General features: G+C 36.7%; 1 protein-coding gene across 5 annotated transcripts; it reads left to right on the forward strand.

The window, feature by feature from the left end:
• Positions 1–24,960, forward strand: ZNF143 (zinc finger protein 143). Of its 5 annotated transcripts, XM_009873006.1 has the most exons (16): positions 1–138; positions 875–967; positions 1,458–1,541; positions 1,745–1,825; positions 2,923–3,119; positions 7,000–7,074; positions 10,993–11,112; positions 12,093–12,168; positions 13,437–13,562; positions 16,515–16,694; positions 17,776–18,003; positions 19,260–19,408; positions 20,948–21,109; positions 21,978–22,124; positions 24,211–24,329; positions 24,561–24,734. In XM_009873006.1, exons 1-15 carry the CDS (start codon positions 15–17, stop codon positions 24,292–24,294), a joined length of 1,926 nt encoding a protein of 641 aa, XP_009871308.1. In that variant the 5' UTR covers positions 1–14; the 3' UTR covers positions 24,295–24,329; positions 24,561–24,734. The 5 variants fall into 5 exon arrangements, with proteins under 5 accessions (XP_009871308.1, XP_009871307.1, XP_009871310.1 ...); XM_009873005.1 differs by having other exon boundaries at positions 24,211–24,960; XM_009873008.1 differs by having other exon boundaries at positions 1–126; positions 24,211–24,960.
• The last annotated feature ends 1,371 nt before the right edge of the window (positions 24,961–26,331 follow it).

The following is a 26,331-nucleotide window of genomic DNA, read 5'->3' on the forward strand; positions in this document are numbered from 1 at the left end:
TTTCTAGGTAAACAATGTTACTAGCTCAGATAAATCGAGACTCTCAGGGAATGACTGAATTTTCTGGAGGAGGAATGGAGGCCCAGCACGTGACTCTTTGTCTGACAGAAGCCGTAGCTGTGCAAGGTGAACCTTCAGGTTAAAATATCTCTACATTATTGTGTCTTTTCTGTTTGAAATTCAGATAAAACTCAAAAGCTTACATAGTATATTCTAAATGAAGAATATAGCTGAAATTATTCTTAGTCAGCTGAGATTGATTAAGATCACTAATTTAATTCTGAAAGGAAAGAGTCTATTAGTTAAGGTAATAGTTGTGTAAGTTTGCCAAAATAGGAAATACAAAACTTGATTTTATTCTCACTATAGTTTTTCTGTTTTACATTTTATAATTTCAGTCTATATCTAAGTATGTATTAAACAAGTTAAGTTTTAAAATAAATTGGGTTTAACTTGTTCTCTGACAGCTTTGTTATGATTTTACATTTAGAAGTTTTTCCTGAATCTGTGTTTTACTCTAAATGGATTTGTATATATTAGTCACAAGTAGTAGCATATAAAACCAAATCAATACAAGTATATGTGTTATTTCACTTTTGACAGTCAAGACCTAATTAATGTTTCTTCTAAAACCTCAACTTTGTTGTTATTTATTCAGTGTCAGTGTAAGATTTAGCTGTTGTGTTTACAGGGCAAAATCTTGAACATATGACCCCAGTATACGTTGAAGGTTCAAAAGCCAGAAATCAAGGAAGAACTATTTCCTAATATTATTTCTGAAATCTTTACGCTTTAAGGGGATATAATTTAGTTAAGTTGTGGCTTTTAGGGTTTGATGCTGGTAATAATGAATATGAACTTTTTTCCTTCGCAGATGGTGACAACTTAGAAAACATGGAAGGTGTAAGCTTGCAAGCAGTCACCCTTGCTGATGGCTCCACTGCTTACATACAGCACAATTCTAAAGGTGGGTAAATGACTAGTAGTGAAAACGTGCTCCCATTTTTAATGGTATCTTTGGATTGTGAACCCCTTTGGACTGTGAGATCAGGAAAACTCTGTGCAAAGTTTAAGAAGTTCCAGTTCCATCTGGGAATAACAGATATTAGACTATATTAGACTATAAATAAAATAGACCATAAAATAAATATTTGTTTCTACTACTGATAAGATGCAGGTATCAAATACAGAACAAAAGTCAAATGAAAGTAAGATACCTTTACACTTCAAACCTAAATATCAACATTCTACCTATGGAGAGGACATCAGGCTTTTTTTTTTTTTTTAAATCTCAGAATTTTAAAACCTCTATATCATCATACCGTGATTACTCTTTACCAAACATTATTTCTTGATGATGCTTTCTGGGTTAAAATACCAATAAAATGTGAACTCTGTGTTTAAACTGTGATGTGTCACACAGAATACTTTTTGAGAATTCTCATTGTGTATTTCAGATGGTAAGTTAATGGATGGGCAAGTGATTCAATTAGAAGATGGTTCTGCTGCTTATGTGCAACATGTACCCATGCCTAAAAGCAGTAAGTGTAATAATACAAGAAATAGATTCTAAAATAATGTATTACTGATAAATATTGACATTAAGTAATTAACAGTCATTATTGTAGCTTCATTTCTTATTTTAATGGAAACAGTCATGAAGAGGTCCTAGGTACTCAGTGTTTAATCTTTCCTACTACTGTTGTTTTCAAACTTGTTGAGGCATTGTAATTCTTCTGAACAGGGGACAGCCTGCGTCTGGAAGATGGACAAGCAGTACAGCTGGAAGATGGAACAACAGCATTTATTCATCACACCTCAAAAGGTAATTTTTTTTCCAAGTGATTTGTTACATTAGAGTTGAACAGAACTTGAGCAGTATAAAATATGGTACTCTTTCTAGACCATGAGGTCATTTAGCGTGACTCCTAATGTAGGTTACTTGTTGCTTTTACTTTGTGACTGTGGAATTTGTTGAAATGAAACTGGTTCAGTTCCATGTTTGGACCTCATGTAACAGTAATAAACAGAATCAAAGCCAGCATATTTCACTTTCTTTTAGCCCAGCATCACATTAAAGTAAGTATATGTCACATTAGTAGAGAATGTAAGCCCTTATAAGGATTTCATCAATGATTGTATGTGAAAATGAGACAAGAAGGCAGATAAGAATCAATTGATGGATTTATCCCTCTTGAGCTTAGGAATGTAATTTTAAGTCGTGCTGTTGATAATTTTGCCATTAGGTAGTAGGGCAGAGGATGTGAGAGCCGACAGTCAAGAATGCAGAGATATTTATTTCAAATGATAATTTAGGTTTCTTCGGAAGATGGTTACACTAATCTTGGAAGTAGCACTAATTGTCTTCAAAAAGTGATCAAGTAGATATTTTAAGTCCATTCAAACCAGTATCACAAGAATTGCATTCTACAATCAGCAATACTAAGAGCAGAAAGTATGATGAAGAACTTCTTCCTTAAAAGTTATTCTCTATTTTATGTGTTTCTTTTGCATGTTTGCACGTTTCTCTTCTTAAAATCATCAAGTTTGTGAATTGTAAAATGTGAAGTATTGCCATCAGTAAATGTGTTACGTTTTTATTTTATTATGAGTGGATATAAAATGGAAAGCATATTTGTGTTTCTGCTTTAAATTGTAAATAAAGCTAGGGCAATACAAAATCAATTTTGCACTTTCATAAGTGTGCAGAAATAAAGTTACAGGAGGTGTCGTCTTGAAAAAATTTTCATCAGTGCTATCCATAGTCATATTTTAAGCATTTTTATTTCTCATATACTAGTGGTTATATTTCTCATGTGTATGACTGTAGGAAAAACTTACAAAACAGCTGTAGTTTATTGTGTAACAGGCAGACATTGTTATTCCTTTTCTTTCATAACACTTTGTAATATTATTTCTCAGACAGTTATGACCAGAGCGCTTTACAAGCGGTGCAGCTGGAGGATGGAACAACTGCCTACATCCACCACACGGTGCAGATGCCGCAGTCGGACACCATTTTAGCCATTCAGGCTGATGGCACCGTGGCAGGTCTTCACACGGGAGATGCTGCCATCGACCCAGATACCATCAGTGCTTTGGAGCAATATGCAGCCAAGGTATAACCCAAAGGCTTTTTCTCTGTCCGTAATGTTTTAATGTAGCGTCACAAGATATTCAGCAGCACAAGCCAACTGTGATCTAAGATTAAAATTATGAGAGTTTTCCTTCAGACTCTTAGAATAGAGAGAACCATCGTGACATGGCAGTGCTTCACTGTCGTGAGCAGCTCCATAATTTTCTCTAAAATACGGCATTGGAAAGGAGTCTCCTAAGAGGACACTGTGTAGAAGGAAGGACAAAGTTAAATTACTGTTATTCAGACACCATTGCTGGATTTTTTTATTTTGTTTTTCCCTCTTGCATCGGGAAGACTAGGACAGGTGTCCTGGGCAAGGACAATGCGTGATATGAAGTGTAAACCAGACAATTAGACAGTTACTGAGTTTAGGAAAAACTTCTCTTGATTCATACTTTCAGTAGCAAAAGATAGTCTGATGCTCAAAATTCATATTGTCCACTTTACTGGACTGTAAAGCATGATGTAATAATGGGCAGTGACTTCAGTGACTTCATACTTCAGCAGTGTCCTAGTTGCTAGGTGGTTATCATCAGTGCCTGTTTTGATCTGGAAAAAGAGTACAATAAATTTAAAATCTGACCTCTCCTGTCACTGAAGACTTGTCAGATTCTGGGAAAAGGCCAGTTAGGATAATTAAATGACTTACACACTATTCTTTCATTATTCTTCTATCTGTTATAATTGAGAGATTCTAAAAGAGTCAGTCAGACTGTGTTGTGTTTGACTATGCCTTAACATTTCATAAAATAAAAGGTAATTCAAGGTTAGTTGTGCTGTAGTGACAAGCTTTTACATACAGCTTTTACATAGCTACTATTTAATTTAGGTTTAAATCAATCATAATTTTGTCCCTATCACAAGGAGCCGTGTTAATCATAATTTGTTTTACATATCTCTTTTGGGAAGGTGAAGAAGAAACAAAAGAAATGCAAATTTATTTGCATTTTTGTCTTATTTATCTCAACATGTGTTTTTTTAATTCTGTAATGTGAATTTGTTTTCTCTAGTGTATTTGTGTATGTCTAGGAAAAACTCTGTTTTCTTTAAGCTCTCACATCAGAACCTTATTCTGAAAGGTACTGCTAGAACCTCTCAGGGACAATCAGTAGAAGCGCATTTCCAAGTATTGCACCTGTTTTACGTACAAAAGCAAATAATAGCTCATTTGTCACAACCATGTCTTTCTCTTGAAAGGAGAAATGTGGTTTTGTGATCCTACTCCATGTCCGTGTATGCTTCCTAGTGAGGCAATGTATACTTTTCATAGCAGCTGGTGTAGGAACATTGAAAAAGGTACAGGAAGGGGCAACAATGATGACCAAACATATGAAATACATGAGGTAAGGATAAGTATATGATAGAATTTTATAAAATTTTAAGTGGCACAGAAAGGAGTAGTGACTTTGTCTTTACCAGAATAAGAACAGGGAAACATCAAATTAAACTCTCATGTGACAGGTTCAAGAAAAACAGGGGAAGAATACTTTTTCAAACAGCACAAAGTTAAGCCATAGCACTGCGTGTCGGATACTGTAGATACTAAGATGTCCCTGGATGCAAAGAGTCGTTGGATGAATTCATAGAAGAAAAATGTGTGCACAAGTATTGGGTAGGAACGTGGGACTTGTAGTTCAGGAAGTTCCTAAGCCACAAATTGCTTGGAGGTTGGGAGAGTCTGTGGGAATGTGTCACTAAATGCATGGCCTGTTTCTTTAGTCTTCTCTAGCATCTGCTGCTTGCTGCTGTTGGAAGCAAAATGGTGCACTAGGTTGACCTTTAGTTTGACTCACTAAAGGTGTTCTCGTGTTCTTAATTGGAGGCAGACTAAATCTTTCTTCAGAATCCGAGACAGTCTTTTAGGAGGAGCTCAAATATCTTCCTTGGAATTCTTCCAGAATTCTCCCAGTACTGCAAAAAAGAGCTTTAAAATTGGGTTTCTTGCTTTTTTCTGTTAACATTGAAGGTTTTCTCTTCAAAACTTAAAAGGACGAGGAAAATTTTAAGGGCAGATTTGGAGAATGGTGGTTCTTCTCTGTTCCCCTGTCCTGCGTAACAGGCAGAAATAGCCAAGCTCAGCAGGCTACCCAAGAGCAATGTAGAAGCTCTCTAAGAGAGTTCATACAAAGAGACCCAAGAAGACTGCAGAGAAGCTCCCTGAAAGTGGTAGAGCACATGCATTTGTCCCTGTCCCTTGCTTCTCCTTCAGGCACAGTGCTGCTTTCCCACATCTTGGAGAGCACGTGCAAAGACTTAATGAGAGGCCTCTTCATTTTGGCCTAAGTCAATGCCGCCTTCTTCCCAAAGCAACCAACGAAAAAGAGATATCGTTGCTCTCAGTGAACATTAAGTTAGCAGATATGTAATGGTAGTGTGAAAAAGTGACAGTGCATACTTTTCTTCTGTAAGCTGTTTTCCTGCGATGTCCCAGGTGCTGGAAAAGTACAGTTCCTGGGATTTGTCTGTGCACCTTGCACGCACATCCCGTTGGGATCGCTTGCTTCCAGTGACATTGATGAACTTTTATTTTCTTTGCTGCTGTTCTTTTCTCAACCAGCAGCAGGGAGTTTGGGATGAAATGATTCAAGCCTCCTTTCTGTGAAGGTTCTCTCCCCTCCCTTCAAGTCCCTGAATGACTACTGTTTCATTTAAGAAACAAAACAAAAAAAAAACCCACCTGAGAATTACCTGCTTGCAGTCTGTCTGACGTGTAAACTTGCTTCTGCCTGGGCACATTCATCTTCACTCCTTTAGCTCAAAGTTGCCAAAAGACTATTGCTCGCAACCATTTAATTCAGAAAGATAGTCCAGTCTGAAAACCTCTTTATGGGCCAAGGTCATCTTCAATCTCCAAGTGAATTGTTGGTAGCTGATGCTTTGAACCAGATAATTTCTACAACCATTGACATTCTCAGGAGCCTGCTATGACCGCTTTAATGAAAGGCCATAAACACACCAGCTGAGGTAGGGTTCCTGCCAAAATGTTTTAGAGAAGAGTGAAATCACTTAGACTACATTTAGGGACATCAGCCTCAGCCTGGAGTGTCATGGATGCAAGAGTATTCTGAATGCCTGTGCTCCGTGCAGAGGCAATTAAGGAATGAGTAACTATGTAAAGTATACTTTAAATTAGTTTTTTTGACAGTGACTGATAAGATGCTGTTCTTTGAGTTAATGAATGTGAGAGAAAGTTTTGGTGTTCTGGTTTTTTGTGTTGTGTTTTTTTTTAATGGGGAATTATATTTTTATTTAAAAAAATTTTCAAATTCGCATCTAATGCTCTTTCAAATATTTTTAGAAGCTCCTTGGAAAGCAGCAATACCTTTCTCCTTCTGTAGACTGTTTTTTAAAACATAAGCCTATAAGACACAAGTCTTTGCCTGGCTGTTGTAATTTGATGGTTTTGAATTGAGGTGCAACACATCTTCTTAAGTATTTTGATTTCAGAGGAGTTGTGCTGTTCGAAACAAGTAAATTCTGCTTTACGGAGAGTGAGAGATATATTCCTACCATGAAAGAAGTAAACGTGCTTGTTTTTTCCTGTCACAACTCAGTATTTTTAAATTTATTAAATTATGTTAATACTTTTTTCAGTCTTTTAACTTAACATATTTGGTTCTTCCAGTCTTTCTGTCCTTTTTTTAAGACAACTTTGAGATACTTTCATTGCCCGTTCTATAATGCAGGTGTCACAAGTGGTGACTGCCATGTAAGCTAACGTCTGTAGGATAACTATGTTTCAAGAGGGAGCTAGAGAGCTGTGAAATAGTAAGCCCTCGGGAACTCTCTGTAACTCTCTATTTTTCAGATGAATGAAAATAACCTGTAAATGTTTTTCCCATTTAAACTTCATTTTTCAGGTGTCTATTGATGGAAGTGACAGTGTTAGTGGCACTGGAATGATAGGTGAAAATGAACCAGACAAAAAAATGCAGGTATGTAGTCCAATGCAAAATAATTAGATATGTCTATCTCTGCTGTCTGCTCTGCCCAGCAATAGGCATGTAGTCCTGTGTACATGAACTGGGCTCTGCTGCTACCCCTCAGGAGTTGCAGATCTCAGACCTATACAGATAGGTCATGTTTCTCACCTCATACAAGACCCTTTCATAGGATGTTAAAAAGATCTTCTAATACTTATGTTTTCTGGGGTTTTTCTGTTAATTAAATATTAAGTTGGATTTCTAAGATTTTTCAAGCTGGCCTAAGTATTTCATCAGTAAGGGCACGGATATTTCAGAAGTTCTTTTCCAGAGAATGAACTGACTTTTTATAGTCCTTAAAGCAGAAGGAATGCTAACTAATTAATGAATTACTTTCTTCTCAAGAGAAACAATTTCTTTGGTGACCTGTTTTGATTCCACTACCTGTTAGTGTCCTTGACTTTTATTGCAGATTTTGTAAGGAAGCAGCAGATAAGAGTGTTGCTCCTAGTGAATCTTAAAGAAGGAGAAAATACTTGATTTTATTTTTCTATATTCATGTTGCTACTATATAGAAATATAAAAATCTTTTCAGTGTGAAAATACTAACTTGAAAGTACAAAGAGCAATGGAAAATACAGGCACTACTTACTAAGTCTCAAGTTTTTTGTTTTTTTTTATCTGAGATTCATAAAATTATGTAAGGAGAATGGTATTTGTTGTCATAACATATTTTATTAAATGAAAAGACAATGCAAAACATATTCTGGGCATCAAAAAATTATGACCACCAACAAAAATAATAATAAACCCATGTTCAAATGACAAAATCAAAAATGGGAAAGTTGTTGCATTGAGAAAGTTTTGGTCAGAGAAGCTCTGTTTTCCTTTTTGTTTAATTTAAAAGATAACAAACTAGACCAGTAGGTTTTCCAAGGTAAAATACAGTATCTGTGAAAGGAAGAATTATAGACTCATCTCTGATAGCCACCTCAGCATTCTCTAGTCTTATTTTTTTAAAAGCCAGTTCCAACAATATTTAACGCTGCAGACACTCCACTGGTACCTGTGTGGCATGACTGTGAAAGGGGAAAATAGCTAATACCCACATTATTTATGCTATTGGAACATATTCCATTAAAATGAAATCAAGAAATTTACAAGTTTTGCACAGTTGTAGGTTGGAATAGGGATACAACTCCCTACAAAATGCAAGGAAGAGCAAGATGAGATCTTGGTTGATTTTACCTGGAAGTAAGAGCCTATTGCATAAAACGACCTCTGCCCAGTATCCAGTTACCTGTTGATTTCAGCCTCGGCCACAAAACAAAGTGAATCTGGAGTGGTTTTATCTTATACATATATGACAACGTATATGGCTTATGGAAATGTGCTGATCTTCTGGACCATTTTATGTTCTAAACAAAAAAAGATCCTATCTTTCAAAAGATATTGAGGCTTAGTCTCAAATTCTGACCCTTATAAGGTGACTGCGGTTGGCCAACTGAAAGGCCCCAGAGCTATCAGTTATGTATGAAAATCTTAGTCATGTTTGTATCTTGATTTAAGTAGATACTTACTTGTAGGTCATTCTGAAATAATATATTACTTAGGATAAAACAGTCTCATATTTTGATATAATATTAAATAAGTGCATATTTATAAACTTTTTAAGTCCACAGGTAACACAAGAACAGAACAGATGTTGTGATGCTAAGTAGTCATTCAGACTTGCATAAATCCTCCTTGTGATATCTACGTGTGAAAACAAAAGATTACATATGGCCAAACGGATATCACACACCATTTCCTTTCAAACCTGTCATACCCATCTGTTCATAGTAAAAGCAGGCTCATATGTCTGGAATTTGCATGTGTATAATATAAAAATTTTATCCGAGAGCGCTGTTGTCTTTTTTCTCCTGTATTACCTGCCTGAACTCAAGAGGTGTTTGTGATTTTTTTTTTTTACAGTTAGTTTAGTTTTGTTTCTTTAAAAGTATTTTGAAGTACACATTTGCTCTCAACAGTTTTTTACATAAATGTAAAGGTGATTTATTTGTTATGTTTTGTGCCTCTTGACATAGAATTCTTTAGTTCTTTAGAGTGTATTGTCTTCTAAGAACAGTCATTTTAATACTTTATCTGTCCTTGTTGAATGATAATACAGAATTCTTAATAATCTTCAAACTATACCAACTAATTTATTGTGAAGAAACACATACTTCTGCAAACAGTTGTTTGAACAAACAAATGCTTGTGATGTTCAATTTATTTTTTTCTAAGTGTTCTGTTTCTTTTATTCCCTCTGCTTTGTATCAATCTTAATGTTGGTAAAATTATGTAAGGTTATTTCCTTACAGATTTTAGCACATTGATTATAGGACTGTTTTTCTTTTAAACTTTGGCATTCTTAAGTTTATAGTGAACCTTAGCAACTGTATACATATTTTTATAATCTGAAACAACAAAGAAATACTAGCAGGTTTACTGGTAGAAAAACAAATCAGTGCTTAAGTGGACATGCTCAACCAGGTGTCATCTTCGTGGTCATTAATATGTTAAAGTGACTTCTATGATTCATGATATCATACGTTGAACAACAGTATTAGTAATGCTGTTCTTGATTCATGAGGGTGTATTTTTCTCTGTGGTTCCAGGGAAGCTTTTCTGAAGTGGTGTAGTACATTTCAGTTGATTAAAGAAATCAGATTTCATACTCAACATTGTGTCTTTAGACTTAAGAACAGCCCGGGGGTATAGGGTCAGAATTAGCTGGCAGGCCAGTGGGGCTGGAGGGGTGGTGGCTGCCTGCTCCAGAGTGCCTGGTCGGGGTTTTGGTGAGGCCTCTTCACACAGCTGGAAGGAGGCTCATGGTCACAGGCCGGGGTCCTCCCGGGGAATTTTAGCCACGTTGGTGTCTGCTGGGAGAGCATCACAGCACCGCACGTGAAATCCAGGGGGGTGACAACTGGCAAACTAAAGCAGGTTACTGAGTAGCCGGTGAGACACTTTGCTGGACCTCGTACGTGTCAAGAAGAATTAGCTGGGAATGTGAAGGCTGGAGGCAGCCCTCAGGAGTCTGCATCCTTAGAGATACTCAGAACCCGTCTGGGTGTGCTGTGAGCAGCCAGCTACAGCTGACCCCGCTTTGAGCAGATCTTGGACGAGATCTCCAGAGGTGCCTGCCCACCTCATCCATTCTGTGTAATGTTTTTTTGACAACTCATAATAGAATTGAATCCATAAGAAAAGGGACCTTTCAGAACAATCTTGATTATTTTGCGTACAGTTGTATGAAAATGTTTGCCTTTGGGCTTCTGCCTCTTCGGTCTGTAGGAAAGTTCCTTGCATACTTAGTGCAGGAAAAAGCCTTTAAAAGGAGTCTGTGTATTTTCCTGTTTTGTCATGCCAGAAAGGAGAGTAGAACCTAGCTCAAATTGCATCGCTGACAAAGTACAAAATGCTTTCCTTCATTTTCAAAAAGTGCTCGTTAAAAGTGCATTTAATTATAGTTTGGCCTTTGCGTGAACTTGCCTTTAAAGGTGGTCTGAGTTATGGCTAATCTCCCTTAGGAATGGATCTAGTGCCTTAAATATAGTTTAGGCCTCTTCTAACTACTAATTTGGTCATTTGGCTTACATTTCAAATTATTTTGTCTTTGTTGTTATTTGGCTAATTAATGCATGCATTTAAATTTGTTAGCAACAGGTAAGTATGTTTTACAGTTTCTGTCTTTCATAACTTATGCTTTTAGTTATTTATTTTTAGTCTCTTTATTGAGGACTAAGAAATACATGGCATAGCAAAGAGAGCCAAAAGAAGCATCTCAGGATCAGCTCTGGCTTGATAGCAAAATAACGTGTGTAACTTTTCTGATCCATTGCGTTTTGGGGTTTTTTTTAATGTTTTTTTTTTTTTTAACTTAAGATTGTCTTGCAAGGACATGGAACAAGAGTGACTGCGAAATCTCAGCAGAGTGGAGAGAAAGCCTTTCGCTGTGATTATGACGGCTGTGGAAAACTGTACACAACAGCTCACCATCTTAAGGTGATGAGACATAAAATGAGCGTTGTTACTTTGCAGGCATGGGGTTTTTTTGACAGATTATGTGGTTAAAAGTAACAGAAATTAATAGGGAGACAGTTGCAATGGTGCTGTTTTGTCAAATGTTTCTTGGGTTGATTTTACAGTTATTGGTTGTCCTAGATGCTTGGCTGATGTTGCTCAGTGTTCTGGACAGATACGGGTGTGAGATCATGTTAGCCTCCTGTATTGCCAGCACGTCAAAAAAATCTCGTGCTGAAATGGTTTCTACCAGCAGTGTCACGGAAATTCTGGAATCCAGCGTTCGCTTTACCTACTTTATATGTATATATGATCATATTAAAATTCCCATTTTTTGGAAGACTTTATGATCATAATGCAGAGTATAACTCTTCAAAAAAATTCAGCATTCAGAGTGAAAGGCTGGAGCATCTTTTCTTTACAGATGGCAACTCCTTAATTCTCTTCCTTTTTTTTAAATTAAGTAAAAGAATTACTGAAACATTAAGGGTATAAAGCTGCTCACATTCCAGCTTAGGCCAAGATAAGCACTTGCCAATGAGTTAAACGCCTTACAGTGCTGCCTTGTGCCTGTCAAAATACTCTGGAGTCAGTGAGTAATTGACTCTCTGGGTCATGTTAAATTGGTGTCCTTGCTATAAAGGTTTCTTGCAGTACAAGAGGATCATTAGTAACGCTCAGTCTCTGAGGCATGTTTGCATACTATCGTTAATGTAGTTGTATGATGGAATCTCTGCCTATATTTATTTTCTTTGAAAAACTGACTGCAAGGATCAGGTTAAACCTTGGAAGGAGACTTCAGTTTTGGGAAAACATTGTTACTGTATTTTTTTTAATCACTGATATAAAACATGAGTCATAGGAAGAGAAATAAAATCTGTTGCCTTTGAGAATGAGCTGTTTCTGTGTGTTGAAGTAATCAGATACAACATGAAGAGTCAGTGCATTGGGTGTCTTGACAGGTGCATGAAAGGTCACACACAGGAGACAGACCGTATCAGTGTGAACATCCTGGATGTGGCAAAGCCTTTGCAACAGGTAATCTTTTGTAAACTAGCTCCTCCTGTTTGTTAGTGTTTGTCTCTGTACAAAGTAAGTTTTTAATATTGCCTTTTTTAAAACTGTTAAGTGAAGAACTTGTTTGAGGGAATTCTAAAAACAAAAAAAATTGTCATTTCAGCTAGCACAGTATATAGACAGGACAGAGGATTTAACTCTTAGCTACTGAAGGAGGAATGAGGTGAAACACTTGACACTTTGCCTTACTCTTCACCTGTCATGCTACAGTCAGATTTTATGTTGAAAAAATAGGCCTTTCTTAACATGAAGCTAATAGCATAAGTTAAATGAGGTGATAATAAGAAGTTGAACCTGTTGGCTAGAGGTAAGTACCTGATCTTCAGTTCCAAAATTGAAAGGAACTTCATTTTGATGGAAGATGCAGTTTTAAGTGTTCTTTATCAAATTTGTCAGAGTGACTTTTCTCATGAAGTGGACTCTGCATTTCATACAGACTACTCTGCTCAGAAATTATACTCTCCCTGAGATTGAATTTGATCATGCAAAATGCAATTATGAAGACTGAAATCTGGACGAAAGTGAAAGAGCAAAACTTGTTTTAAATTTTATTCTTTTACTTTGACTGTAAATTAGTATGATGGTTAGAAAAGTTACGCTCTGCATTTAAAAAAAAACAGCTAAGGTGTTATTTTAAAATAACTTTGTCAGAGCTAATACATTTAATGCCATTTCTTTGAACAGAAACAAGCAAAAGAAATGCTGATGAGAAAAGTCAAAAGGAAAACAACCACACTTAAAGGGTTACACTTAAGTTTAATTGCATTGTGTTTTTAAAGGGATTTCAAAACTATGTAATGAAATATTCTCTTTCTTTGCAGCAAACTAACGTGTGGCTATAAACAGCTGTTTGTTTATTAATACCATATTTTTGGTCACAGCCATTGTACCACTGTAGTTCAGCAATCCTTGCTTTTAATAAAGTTCATCACTTGTGGACACAAGTAAAATTCAAGTTCGTTTTCTAAGATGGCTGGGTTTAGGTTCTTTAGTCATGACCTTTTCAGGGAAGTGTAGAAAGGAAAATATTGGTAAAATGCTCTTTGCATGCTCTTTGCATGAAGGATGAAAGAATTTCTAAACCGTATTTAGAGTTCTCATGCTCTGTATGGTAGAATGAAGATTGAAAGAGTCCTGACTGGAATGGCAAGCACAGCTTTTGATAGTGATGGCTTATGAGTATCCTAATTTTGTGTTTATAGTATTAAAACATCCTTTCTGATCATCAGGGTATGGGTTAAAGAGTCATGTCCGAACACACACTGGTGAAAAGCCTTATCGGTGCACAGAGGAAAACTGCACCAAATCCTTCAAGACTTCAGGAGACCTGCAAAAACATATCCGAACCCACACAGGTACTATTATCAGCCTATTTTGTTGTTTCTGTTAATTCACTTAGGTGGACTTTTTTATTCTCTTTGATTATTTTGTGACTTTTTACTTATGAAATCAGCCTGTATATATTCTCTTTCTGAAGCCCAGTGAGCTCAGCAGCATTTCAGCATGGTAAGCGTTTTCTGCAAATCCAGCATGCTCTTCTTGGAAGAAGTGCTTAAGCATTCACACTACTACTGCAAATGCACTAACATTTAGCAATGCATCATTAACACTGATACTGAGTCTCACTTGGTGCCTTTTCAGTTTCATTTGCAACTGTAACAAAACAAGAAACTTTTCCTCAATAATTTGCCTCGCATTTTAGAAATGGCATCCGTGTGCTTGTTTTGATGCTTTAAGATAACTTGCATCCCAGCTTCACAAAGGTTGATAGTTCTGAGCTTGTTGTTATTCTCATTTCCCTTCTCTTCTTGCAGCAGAAAAATGAACAAAAGTATCATAGAAAACCAACTGTTACTAAAGCTGCCAAATGTATAAAATATAAAATCTTACGTTTTATCTAAAAAAAAACCCCATTAATTTGAAAGCCAAAATATAAATTACAGGCAGCATACACTACACTCAGCAAAACTCTATAGATGCACACACATGTAAACAAGGTGGCACAATGTCTCCTTTGCTCCTGAGATCTCAAAGGAAAAATCTTAAATGTAGGAAGATTAATCTATTACTAATCTATTCCCCTAAGTATATTTACTTGCCAGCTAGAACACCAGCAAGTTTTTGCATGGAACTTTGTGAATCAGAGAGTAAAAAAATAAAAAAGAACAAAAGAAATAGGTTTTTCCTACATGAAAAAGAACAATGGGGTGGGGATGAAAACAGGCAATAAAAATATAAAGCTCAAGATTACACTGAGATAATTCTTCTTTCCTGGACTTCTGTGTTCAAAGACGGTCTGTTGGGATTAGTGCCATCTTCATGTTAAATTGGTCATCAGGATGAAGACATGGAAGGGTCATCTGTTTTCACTTCTAGAAGAGCTGTTTGACTTTGTTGCATAGTACATCAAGTATGGACTATGAACTCAAAAGATTTCTGTGGTATGGAAAGAACTTGATTAGCTGTAGACTCTTTACTACTTTATGGCTATAGAAATTGTATGGTAATTTAATCTCTTAATCTAATTTAGCATTTGAGACACAAGACTTGAGCCAGCCCCATATAACCATTTACCCATTTGAGCAATATTAATAATACAATCATAGACTCCCAGCAGTCCAGAGACTGGAGTCCAGGGCTGTCGTTTTTTAGATTTATGAGTAGCTGCAGGAAGCTAAAGAATGAGAAGAGAATTGCACCGAGTCCTTTGTGCAGGTGGATGGAGTAGTGTATGCTCATCCTCAATGCAAGCTGCAACAGTGCACCCGATGGAGGCAAGTCTGGGCTCTGCCCGCTCTCTCCCATGGCTCTGAAACCTTTGGGTTCCTATCATGTAGAGCGGCATTTGCGCTTTTTTCATTTTCTGCCTGTTTTAGCCAAAAGCAATTTTTCCCTATCTTTCACTGGCAGTCCAGTCACACTTTCTGTTGCCATCCAGTGCTTGCCTTGAGTTTCCTCCGTGACTCCCCTAGCCATACTATTCTGGGATCGGAAAAGCTGATGAGGATGGTTCCTCATCGCTGCTGTGGGGTAGAGCTTGAAGGCTTCTGACTTGCTTTGCATTTCAAGGACTAGAAATCTGAGTCACCTGGAAAGGGATTGCTTTTCTAACAAGTACATGAAAAACTTCCAAGGCTGGCTTCAGCAGGGGTCGGATGACATTCCTGAGGGCATTCTTTAAGAGCAATCTGTTTTGGTTTCTAATGATGTGTTGTTGGGCGGGGTTGACTCTGCAACGCTGCTCCTTTCAGGCATGAGTTGAGGTCTTGTGCTGAAGCAAGGATCGGGGGAGCCATGGTAACACAACACTGAGGCTACTCACACACACACACTGCCTTGGCAGGAAGCTGAAAAACCTTCCCGAAACAGCTGCCTTAAGGAGTGAATTATAGTTTCCTCTGCCAAGAAGCTAACTACTTTGGAGTTTTGTGGTATCAATGTCTCTATCAGGACTTGGTTTTTTTATTTCTAAGTACTTAATGTGGTATCTGCAGTGGTAATCTGTCCTCTCTTGCTCTCAGATTCTTCTCCTTGGTAGGTAAGCAGTAGAGTGGGTGCAGTGCAGTGTGAAATTACAACATGACAGCATGTCAGGTGGCTCGGACTTCTCCGAAGTTAACTCCCTTCGCTCTCCTCTGTGTGCTTTGATAAATCTGAAGGGTCAGGATGCTGGGGTGTTAGATGGGTTGACCTTATCTGGTGATCACGGTGAAATGTTTTGGCTAAATGATGTAAGTTCTCATGCTTAAACTTATATTACAAGAATATACTTATTTTAAAAAGGACCTGTATTTGTGATTGCCTTGGTTTGAGGGTTGAAATTTGAGTTTCAGGGCAGTGTTACTTTTAAAAGTTTATTTTTCTCATGTAAGGTTAAGTGCTTTCCACAATGAGTTTTACTAATCCATTTGTATCTTGGTTATATGCTAAATCTTGAAGGTATAGTTTTCCTTTTATGCATTACAATAATTGACATATGTACCAATGGTGTGATACACTTGTTTGGGATAATGAATGTGTGAAGGGAGAGTGTTAAATACATGTTAGAATATGGACAGTGTGGAACCAAGCAACTGAATCAGTTTTATACATCATTAACTACTAATCTAAATGCCTTGTAATTTAGTTTAGAGATTGTATAATTTTCCTGATTTTTGTCCAGTTTTGGCTAAACAGTAGAACACTCCATAGTGGCATGTTCATGGGTCTCAAGAAGAGAATTAGGTAGCTTTATATTCCTGTGTTCAGGCTAAGTGTAACAGGATTTTTGTTCTTTTGTAACTTTTTCATGTTTACCTTTTTTTCAGGTGAAAGGCCGTTTAAGTGTCCATTTGAAGGATGTGGCAGGTCATTCACAACCTCTAACATTAGAAAGGTTCACATCAGGACACACACAGGTGAAAGGCCTTATTACTGTACAGAGCCAGGATGTGGGAGAGCTTTTGCCAGTGCAACTAATTATAAGAATCATGTGAGAATACACACAGGTATGTGAGTGATGTTTTGTACTTTGAACGGGGAGGCTGTGTCATTCTTTGAATGCTGTTTTGGTGCATTGTAATGTTTGATATAGTTGTGTTTATATGACCTGGTCTGGTACTTTTGCTTGGGCCTGAGATAGTTAAGCAGTTAGGTTTCTTGCCTTGCTGTTAGGGCAGAGTAAGTCTGTTTTGGATACAAAGTTCTTTAAAAGGAATGCAAAACCCTGTCTTTAGTGGACGTTGGGCTAAATCCTTAATACAGTTCTAGCTAGGGCTTGCCTCTGCTGTGAGCTGTTTTTTAAATAACAGTGAAGAACAAGCCTGAGCTTGACTTTGGCTCACTGTTGTGAGTCACTCTTTGATCCCAGCTGTATTTTCCGTGCTGCTGAAGTAGTGGTCAGAACCTTCTTTTTGTAGACGGAGGTGAAAGTGCTTACCCAACTTGACTGGCAGAGCTAGTCAGCAGAAGTAGTGGGCACAAATTTGAAAGTCTTGGTGTCCTTATATATTTTATAGAAGCAAAGTTTCATAGAAGTATGTTTTGTATCTCAGATTGTCTTTTTAGTTTATAATGCAATTTGGATATTTGTTTCACTGATTTTTAAATGAAAGGTGATTTTATACAAAACAATAATTGTTTAAGCATATACTTCCTATAGATTTCTTCAGAGCTTAAAGACTTAAAAGTAAGTGAAATTGTACTAGTGTCTCAACATAGCTGATCATTAAGGAAAAGTACAGGGCTTCCAGTAATAAAAGAGAAAATTTTTCAATAGAACACCAAATTGACATCACAGCTCTCAGTCTGTATTCTTCTGTCTTCATCAGGACAGTGTTTTAGATGAAATAGGGAGAAAAAGGGCCAAACTTTCACTGGCAGTAGTTCAGGGTGGTTTTTTTTTTAAAAAAAGCAAAACCAACAGTGAGAGGCTGCATTGATAAACTTTGTGAGCTTGAGCTTCACTGTTGCTTTTGAAATTAAAGTATGATTGGTAATGAAGGTGTGTTATTCAGTATTATTTGTTGACGATTTTTTTCTGTGCATCCTGAATAAAGTTTTCTTTATTCCTTTTGTTTTTCCATACAGGGGAAAAGCCCTATGTCTGTACAGTTCCTGGTTGCGATAAACGTTTTACAGAGTATTCCAGTTTATATAAACATCATGTTGTACATACTCATTCCAAACCGTATAACTGTAATCACTGTGGGAAAACCTACAAGCAGATTTCTACACTTGCTATGCACAAGCGGACAGCACACAATGACACAGAGCCCATTGAAGAAGAACAAGAGGCTTTTTTTGAGCCACCTCCAGGTTAGAGTTTCAGTCTTTGAATTTCTTCCTGCCAAAAAAAAGAAATAGGCTGGATAGTATTTTGCTGGGGTTTTTATAACGAGGAAATGAAAGCGTAGATAAAAATCTCAAGTACTTAAGTTAACTTCTTTATAGGACTTTTTAGTGTGGTAGGCAGCTTGTAAACAGAAACCAAGGGAACAGTTTCTGAAGGGAAACTGGGGGAACCAAATCATTGACTCATTTATAGCAGCTCTGGGGATGGAGAGAAATTTGAGCTGCAATCCCAGCAAACCTGCTATATAAACACGAACGTGGGAAGGGACCTGTGAGAGTCTAAAATGCTTATGTTTGCAACCTATTGGATTTTTCTTAGGCATTTTTCTAAGAGTGTGTATAACGCCGTGGTTGGTGACAGTATTTTGTGAAGGAGTACAGGCACTGCCTTGAGAAATGGGAAAACCTGTCTCTGCAGCATCCTGATACTGTTCTGGTTTTGCAGTGGTTAATAGCAGTTTCTGTACCCTGCCCTAGAGGCAAAGATGAGAACAAGCTCATGTGCTGTAGTCCTCCTTAAAATACGTTTTTCATGGTATCACGAGTATTGAATCCTGTGGCTGTGAAAGATCCGCCTGAAGGTAGTACTGTGATAGGACAAATATCACTTGTCAAATTGTGATTTTTTTAGATGTGAATGAAGAAGGCAAATACACGTGCAGTGTCAGAAAAGTTGGTTTACTATGTGTATGTGGGAAACTGCACTGAATGCACCTCAAGCAAATTTGCTATAGTCTACTTACTACTTCTGAGGGAATGCTAAGATTCGTTTCTGAGGTTAAAGTAAGGCAATGAAATCTTCGCAGAAAAGCATCACTGGCTTCTTCTCTGTGTTTGTTAATTAATAAGTCTTTTAAAAAGCTGCCAGTTGTGTTTGTGTGGAGCCTCTTGTATGGAGAAGTTAATATTTAACTAATTAATTAAAAATGTTTATCACCATTTTAGTATGTGCTTATAAATTAAATGTCTATTTTCTTTATGTGTAATACTTATGTGTATTAAAGCTTACTGCTAAAACATTATACCCCATGCTCCCAAAACAAGAGACTTTCTGGCTCGCTTTTAGTATCTTTCCTTTTATTTTTCTCATCTTTTCATTAATTTTTCAAATCAAGTGTTTAAAACTTTCAAACCAGGCTGGCATGTAATCCTTGTAATTTGCTTTCCTGACAGCATTCAAAGTATGTAAACTGCTCTCTTGCCTTCTTTCTATCAAATAGGTCAAGGTGAAGATGTTCTCAAAGGCTCCCAGATAACCTATGTGACAGGTGTAGAGGGAGAAGATGTAATTTCTGCACAAGTTGCTACAGTTACTCAGTCAGGATTAGGTCAACAAGTAGCACTAATATCCCAGGATGGAACTCAACATGTGAGTAACCACAGTGTTGAAGAGATCACAAAAGTTTGTTGAGAATTCAGTCAAGCGTTTACAGACGCTCCATGTGCTTGCGAAAATCAGTCATGGTTCTTGATAAATATGTTTGTGGGTTTCTTAAGCAAAAGCTTTTTTGGAGCTGGGTTAGATTATATTTGTGCTTATGGCCCCTTTGGAATACCTAAATTAAACCATGTATTCTGGTATTTGAAACTGTTTCAATACAAAGCTAGATTTTTTGGCTACCCTTTTTACCTTTGTCACTCATAAAGTACACATGGACTATTTTAACAATTGTTATATATACAGCCTAGTTTCTGAAGTTTCTCAGACTTCCCTGATTATTTTATTAATATCTGATGGCTATCTTCACTGTTGTCTTGTCTGCACGTGCTTTTGTGGGGGGGTTTTGAGGCGGGACGAGGAAATCTTTCTAGTCTTGGTGCCTGCTTTACGAGCTGTTTGGTAATATGCAGTTCTTACCATTTCTAACATAAACAAGAGGATAACGAATGATACTACCTCCACTTGAAAATTCCTACAGACAATGTATTTTCTTAAGGATTTCATATGAAATTTCATTGGGAGGGGATTTCAGCACAACTCTTCATTTAAATATGGCAATATATTGAAGGCATACAGGGAAAAGTTTTATCTCAGCTGGAAATGACAGTAGCATGGGAAAGATAGCTTCCAAATTCAAATTGGAAATGAAATATTAAAGGAAGCTGTTACGTTGCCAGCCCTGAAAATCCCTTTAAATCAGACATCAAGTCACGTATCTTGGTGCCCTAATGCATTTATACTGGAGACATCAGTAATTTATATCATTAATTTATGAATTGTTTATTCGTGGTTTAATTTCTAAGCCCTTATATGCCTCTTCAGTATTTCCATTAAGATAAAAATATGTCAGGTGGTACTACCTTGAGTCACTTTGTCCATGATGTAAGACACATGCATAGATAATCTATCATGAAGTTATCTGGAGTAAGATCTCATTAACATGGAGACGCCAACTCTGGGGGCAAGTATGCATCCTTTCTCTTATTAGTGAGAGCCATGATTTTACTTCTGTAAACAGATAAGTGTGTCTGAAAGGTCATGGAATATTAGATCTCGATCAGTAAGATGAATGTGATGAGGGCTCTTTGTCCAAGATGGAGACTTGGCCAAAGAGTGACAATGATTCCCCTGGAATGCATGAGCACACTGTTCAGGAAATGGAACAACAGCCCATAGATCTTTTGGCCAGTGAACGTGGCTTGAAGTATTTGTTCCTGCTACTTATGAACAAATTGCCTTTTCATTCTGGATTGCTGCATATTTTGTTTCAGATGAAGAAACCGAGCTAGCAGGAGCATTTCTGCTGAACAGAAGTTGTTTGATAAATGCTGTTACACTTAAATGCATAGGTTTTTTTCAAATCTCACTTAAAAACATATGTAACATTGTCAAAAGTTGAGACTCAGGTATGACCTGATCAGCAATCAAACCTTTTTTTTTTACTTCAGGAATTACTTTGTGTTTCAGGTCAACATATCCCAGGCAGATATGCAGGCCATTGGCAATACTATCACTATGGTAACACAGGATGGCACCACCATCACAGTCCCTGCCCACGACGCTGTCATCTCTTCTGCGGGAACACATTCCGTGGCGATGGTTACTGCAGAAGGCACTGAAGGACAGCAGGTAAGATACTGTTCTGCATATGTGTGTAATCTTCACTTACAAGTTGATATACAAGAGGCACCTAAGCCATCACTGTTCTGTCATTCACACAGTTTTAGCTAATTAAAATAGTTCTCAAGACCCACCCGTAGCATTCTTCTTATAAGAACATGATGTGTTCTACTCCAGGGCTGTACATCACCATACAGCAGATTGTTTTATAAACAATAACTGGGCACCAAGAAAAAATTCTGAGGTACCAGCCAGTAATTCCTTTAGGTAAAATAAGATCTAGAAATGCTAAACATTTTCCACAATGAATAAATGTGTGGCAGAGCTAATAGAATCCAGTATGAACTGTACCTTTATCACTTAATATTATGGGACTGTAATTTCTTTGGCAGAGCTAAAAATAGAATCCAATATGAGCTGTACCTTTATCGCTTAATATTATGGGTCTGTAATTTCTTTGGCAGAGAGGAAAATTTGTCTATGTTTGCAGTTTTATTTTTAATACACGAATACAATAGCTAACTTTTTTAGTAGAAACATGGTGATACAATTTTTAATCTTTAAGTTAAAATGCATTCTGCTGTTTTAAAAGTGCACCGCATGAAAATGAAGATAGTTATCTATCACTGTGCTCTGGGTGAATAAATAATCACAGGCTTATAGGCACCTTTATGGAACTTCTGTGCAGTTCTGAGGATATTTATATTTTGAGACCTAATAGATAGCTTTCTTAAAAAATGTCTCTTTTGTGCAATAAAATTATGCTCATGAGTAATCACAGCTTGAATTTAACTTGAACTTTGAAGGTAACTGTTTTAAGAGTTCAGTTATGGTAACAGATCTGTCATCCAGCTGATTCTCTTCCTTGGTCCTGAAGGTAGCTATTGTGGCTCAAGACTTGGCAGCGTTTCATAGTGCCTCGTCAGAAATGGGACATCAGCAACATGGGCACCATTTGGTGACTACAGAAACTAGACCTGTTACGTTGTTGGCTACATCCAATGGAACACAAATTGCAGTACAGGTGAGATGGTATTAATGTTTTTTGGAGTGTCTCTTACTTATACAGCTAGAAGCTCCTGGTCATTAACAAAATGATTTGAATGAGCTTTCCTGCCCAGTGAGAATGTCATGAAGGTACTTTTGTACTCAGCACTTTGTGGGTGTGATCCTGCTGCTGCCTGGATATCACCACAAACACACGTATTGCTTTAGAGAACATGGAAGATCACAGGAACTGTACAGCCTGAGACAGTATACCATTAGGAGAAGGAGAACTTTCATAGATGCGATACACCCTATGAGTTTCAAAGGGTATATGCAACTGTCTTGAGTGTGTTTTGCATGAAGGGCCTTAGCTCTGACAAATGCCAATATTAAAAGTACATTCGTGTGGCTACACAGAGAGGAGATGCTCAAAGGAGTTTCTAAACAAATTGGTACTGAGCAGTGTAAATTAATATGTGTTCCTGGAAGTAGCTTGAAATAGAAAAAGGAATGCAGAAAAAGCACTCAGAAATCTCATTTCCAGGGTGTAAAATACACTTTGCATGTGGAAGTGACAGCAGCTTAAGTCTGGTTCCTTCAAACTGTTCGTATTTGCTGAAATTATCATGAGATCAAAACTTCATTTGAGTCTCAGGACCAGTGCTGCAGTCTAAGTGTATGTATGCACAGTGCTCTCTTGAAAGCTCAGATGAAAAGGAATTGTGTTAAAAATCTCTCATTTCTGCTTGAAGATATTACTTTCCCTTTTGTTAAATGGAAAATAGCAGCTCAGATGCTGACTGAAGAGCAATGAAACTCAAGAAGCTCTTCATTCTGAACTCCTGTCTTTGAGCTAACTGGGTGGTAACCAAAACTGCATGTAAGAGAAGGCATATCGGAAAGCAACTGTTTGCATGAGAGGATGGAAAAAAGTTAACTTGCAGCCTCGGCAGTGTGTCCTTTGAATGAAGAGAAAACTTAGGCACTCTCTGCACGTGCTCCTTCTGTTACCAGCAGTGAAGCTTTTGGCGAAGTATCTTTATATTAATTAAACTTAAAATATACAATACAAATACAAGAGAAAGAATTAAAAATCAAAGTATTGATGATTCCTGAATTCTTGATTGTTTCTCTTTTTGATACTAAGACATGAATCCATTTGGGTTCTAAATACTGATATAGCTAGACTAAAGTCCTGAGGTGGTGGTTAACAGCTGCTCTTCTTGTGAAGGCTCCAGAATGTGATACCCAGTGACTATGGAAACAAGTTACAAGTGATATTTGGAACTGTCCTGTTAGGTCTATCCATCTGTCAAATAATTTAGTTTTACTTTTCATACTCTGATACATCTTCCTCCCAAGCCAATAGGTAATGGCGAGCTTTACATTTTTATTAGGCCAAGGTTGTCTTTAATGTTCCTCTCCCTGGGTGTATGTGTGTGGTGTCCATATAATAACTCCTCTGTGGATTTTTTCCCAAAATGACGCCTAATTGTCTATTGAGTGTTGGCCGATGTTGCTTCTGACAGTGCCAGATACATTGATGACTTCGTAGTTGCAATTACAAGAATATTTCCTCTCTAAACTACTGTAGAATTGACTGGTGTCATCATGAATGCTTTTTTATAGTCAGGATTCTGTAAGAAGTATACACTTTTTCTATATGTATTTATACCATATGATGTTGAGCTGACTTTCTGCAAGTGAGTTGAGAAAAATGAAGATGTTTGTTTGCTTTACCAGTGTTAAAATGTAGTTGAAAACCCACCATGACTTTTGAAAGCCTTATCTTAGCTTTGTTGTATCTGTCAAGGTGAAATATCATCTACTTTGTGTGCCATGAAATGTGTTTACCAGGCAGCAATTCTTTGAAAAAAATTTATTTGGTAGATACTTAGAAACTCCGTTTAATCTCCTATTGGAAGCTATCTTAATTGTCATGCTGATTAGATAGCTGCTAATGTATGTTACCCAGAAGAGGTGTGACAATACTAATTACACTTATTTGCGCTAAAGTATTGATCCACATCTAGATCTTTGGCTTCATCTTTAATATTTTTTTGCAAGTTTATGTCCATGTCTAATATTTTGGATTTATTTATGTTTAAATGTATTTGTTTCAGCTTGGAGAACAGCAGTCTCTGGAAGAAGCCATTAGAATCGCCTCTAGAATACAACAGGGTGAAACACCAGGGATTGATGATTAACTTCTAAAACTGCTACAAGAACAATAGAGTGAAAGGTATTTTATTTTCAATCAACAAAGGTCCATGCCAGCAGCAACCCATAAAAACTTTGAAGTTCCCCGCTCATTGATACTGTGTACACATTTTATGCAAGAGCGAAGAACATTTTGTAAGTTTTGTGTACATAACCCTTGGAATGGACTGATGTCATCTACTTCCAACCGTTGTATATTCAGGAATATGGAATTAGGATTATATAGTAAATTTATTTGTTATCCTTTCATCAGATTTCAGGCCTGGACTACAAGCAAGTGAAAAATGGTAGAAAAAAGTATTGGAATTAATTTTTGATGTCATGTACAAATAATGAAGGCATTGCTGAAGATTTCAGATGTTTGAAATTCTGATACAAATCATCATTTCAGGAACCCTTAGAAGTAATAAAGATGACAAAGCCTTTTAAATTGCATTCCGTAAATGGAGAAGTCTTGGATTTTGAGCCTACTGTAAATCTTCGTATTTTGATTTGTTTCATACAGATTTGAATACTCTTTAGATTATCCACCCTATCTCATTCATTGTAAATACAGACTGTTAATGCTGGAAGTGCTAATTATATTATCTTTAAATTGGATTATGTACAAAGGAGAAACTTTGGTTGTTCAATATTAAAGGAAGTAAATCTAATGATTTTGTTTCTTTACATATTTTACTTAAGATGTTACTCTCAAATTATTATGCAATAAAATATAGCAAGATTGTATTGTCTAGGTAGGATGATATTGTTGTGTGATGTACTGCTTTACTTTTTAATGAAACCGAAGTTCAAATTATTTATTTACGGCCTTGTATAAATTTTTCCAAAGTCTATTTATCATAAACTTAAATTTCGGACATATTAATTTTGGTCATAATCCACTATAGTATATTAAGTAATTAGTGTTAATAGTTATTTTAAACATTCTAAAACACTACAAGAATGATGAAAATAGTAATTAGTCAACCCATTTTGGCTAAAAAGTAAACTATTATCAAATGGTGCATTTGCAGCATAAGGACATGTACTAATAGTCTATTTTCAACAGTTCTGAATGCCTGCTGCTACCATTCAGTACCTAGGATATGCTGATAATCAGTGCTTTTGAAAATCAGGACACAAGTTACTAGAGAAAAGGGATTAATTAATGATGATGTGAGTACAATGTTCCTCTCCACCTGTCATTCTGTAAAGGAAAAACAAAGTTGTAGATATGTCAATAACATACAGTAAAACGTAACTAATTTTTTTTTTATATGAAAAAGTGTCTTTACTCTTGTCTTGTTAGTAAGCTTGTTAAGCAAGATAAAATTTTTTGGCATCATGTAAGATTTAGTGCTTATTTTAGATGAGTGTCCAGAGCACTTGTGAAACTGAAGCCTCACCTCTTACCTTCTCAAGGGAAGGGTTAAACATCTTCTGGATGAAGTGTGAACCAAGTAATCGTTTTACAAGTATTGTGAGGTACAAATTTTACATAAAAATAAAGTCTGTAACTACGTACCTTGAGGTATTTGACCTCAAAAAGGCCAAGTTTGAATAGAATGAAGCTAATTTATTGTAAATTACTGTATCAGTGTGGGTTGCAGCCTTTTATGTTTTTCATAGAGACAGCCAACTGAAAAGGGCAGTGAAAGAATACAGTACTGTGGGATAGATGTGGACAAAGCAAAGACTATTCTCTGGATCCAATACAAAGTAAAACTTGGAAATGTTGAGGCTGGCTGTAACTTTTGTAAAGGATTGAGGCTGCTTGCTCACTTAGGTGCCAGTTTTCCTGAAGTGTTGTAATTCTTGATATCCCATGGAGGTAAATGTACTATGCAAGGAGGATTAATTGCCTGTCAACTAGATCAGTTTCTTAGTATTTATCACCTTTTAGAAATTAAAGATGTATCATTTGACATGAATGTTCAAGGTTTTTTTTTTCTTAAATTTCATTGCTAATAGTTTCTGGAAACGGTGGCTGGAATGGTGGCTTTGACTTAGCAAAGAAATAACTTCAGTTCTTACTTCTCGTT

Source organism: Apaloderma vittatum, unplaced genomic scaffold (assembly GCF_000703405.1).
Source record: "Apaloderma vittatum isolate BGI_N311 unplaced genomic scaffold, ASM70340v1 scaffold11637, whole genome shotgun sequence".
NCBI classification, from domain to species: domain Eukaryota; kingdom Metazoa; phylum Chordata; class Aves; order Trogoniformes; family Trogonidae; genus Apaloderma; species Apaloderma vittatum.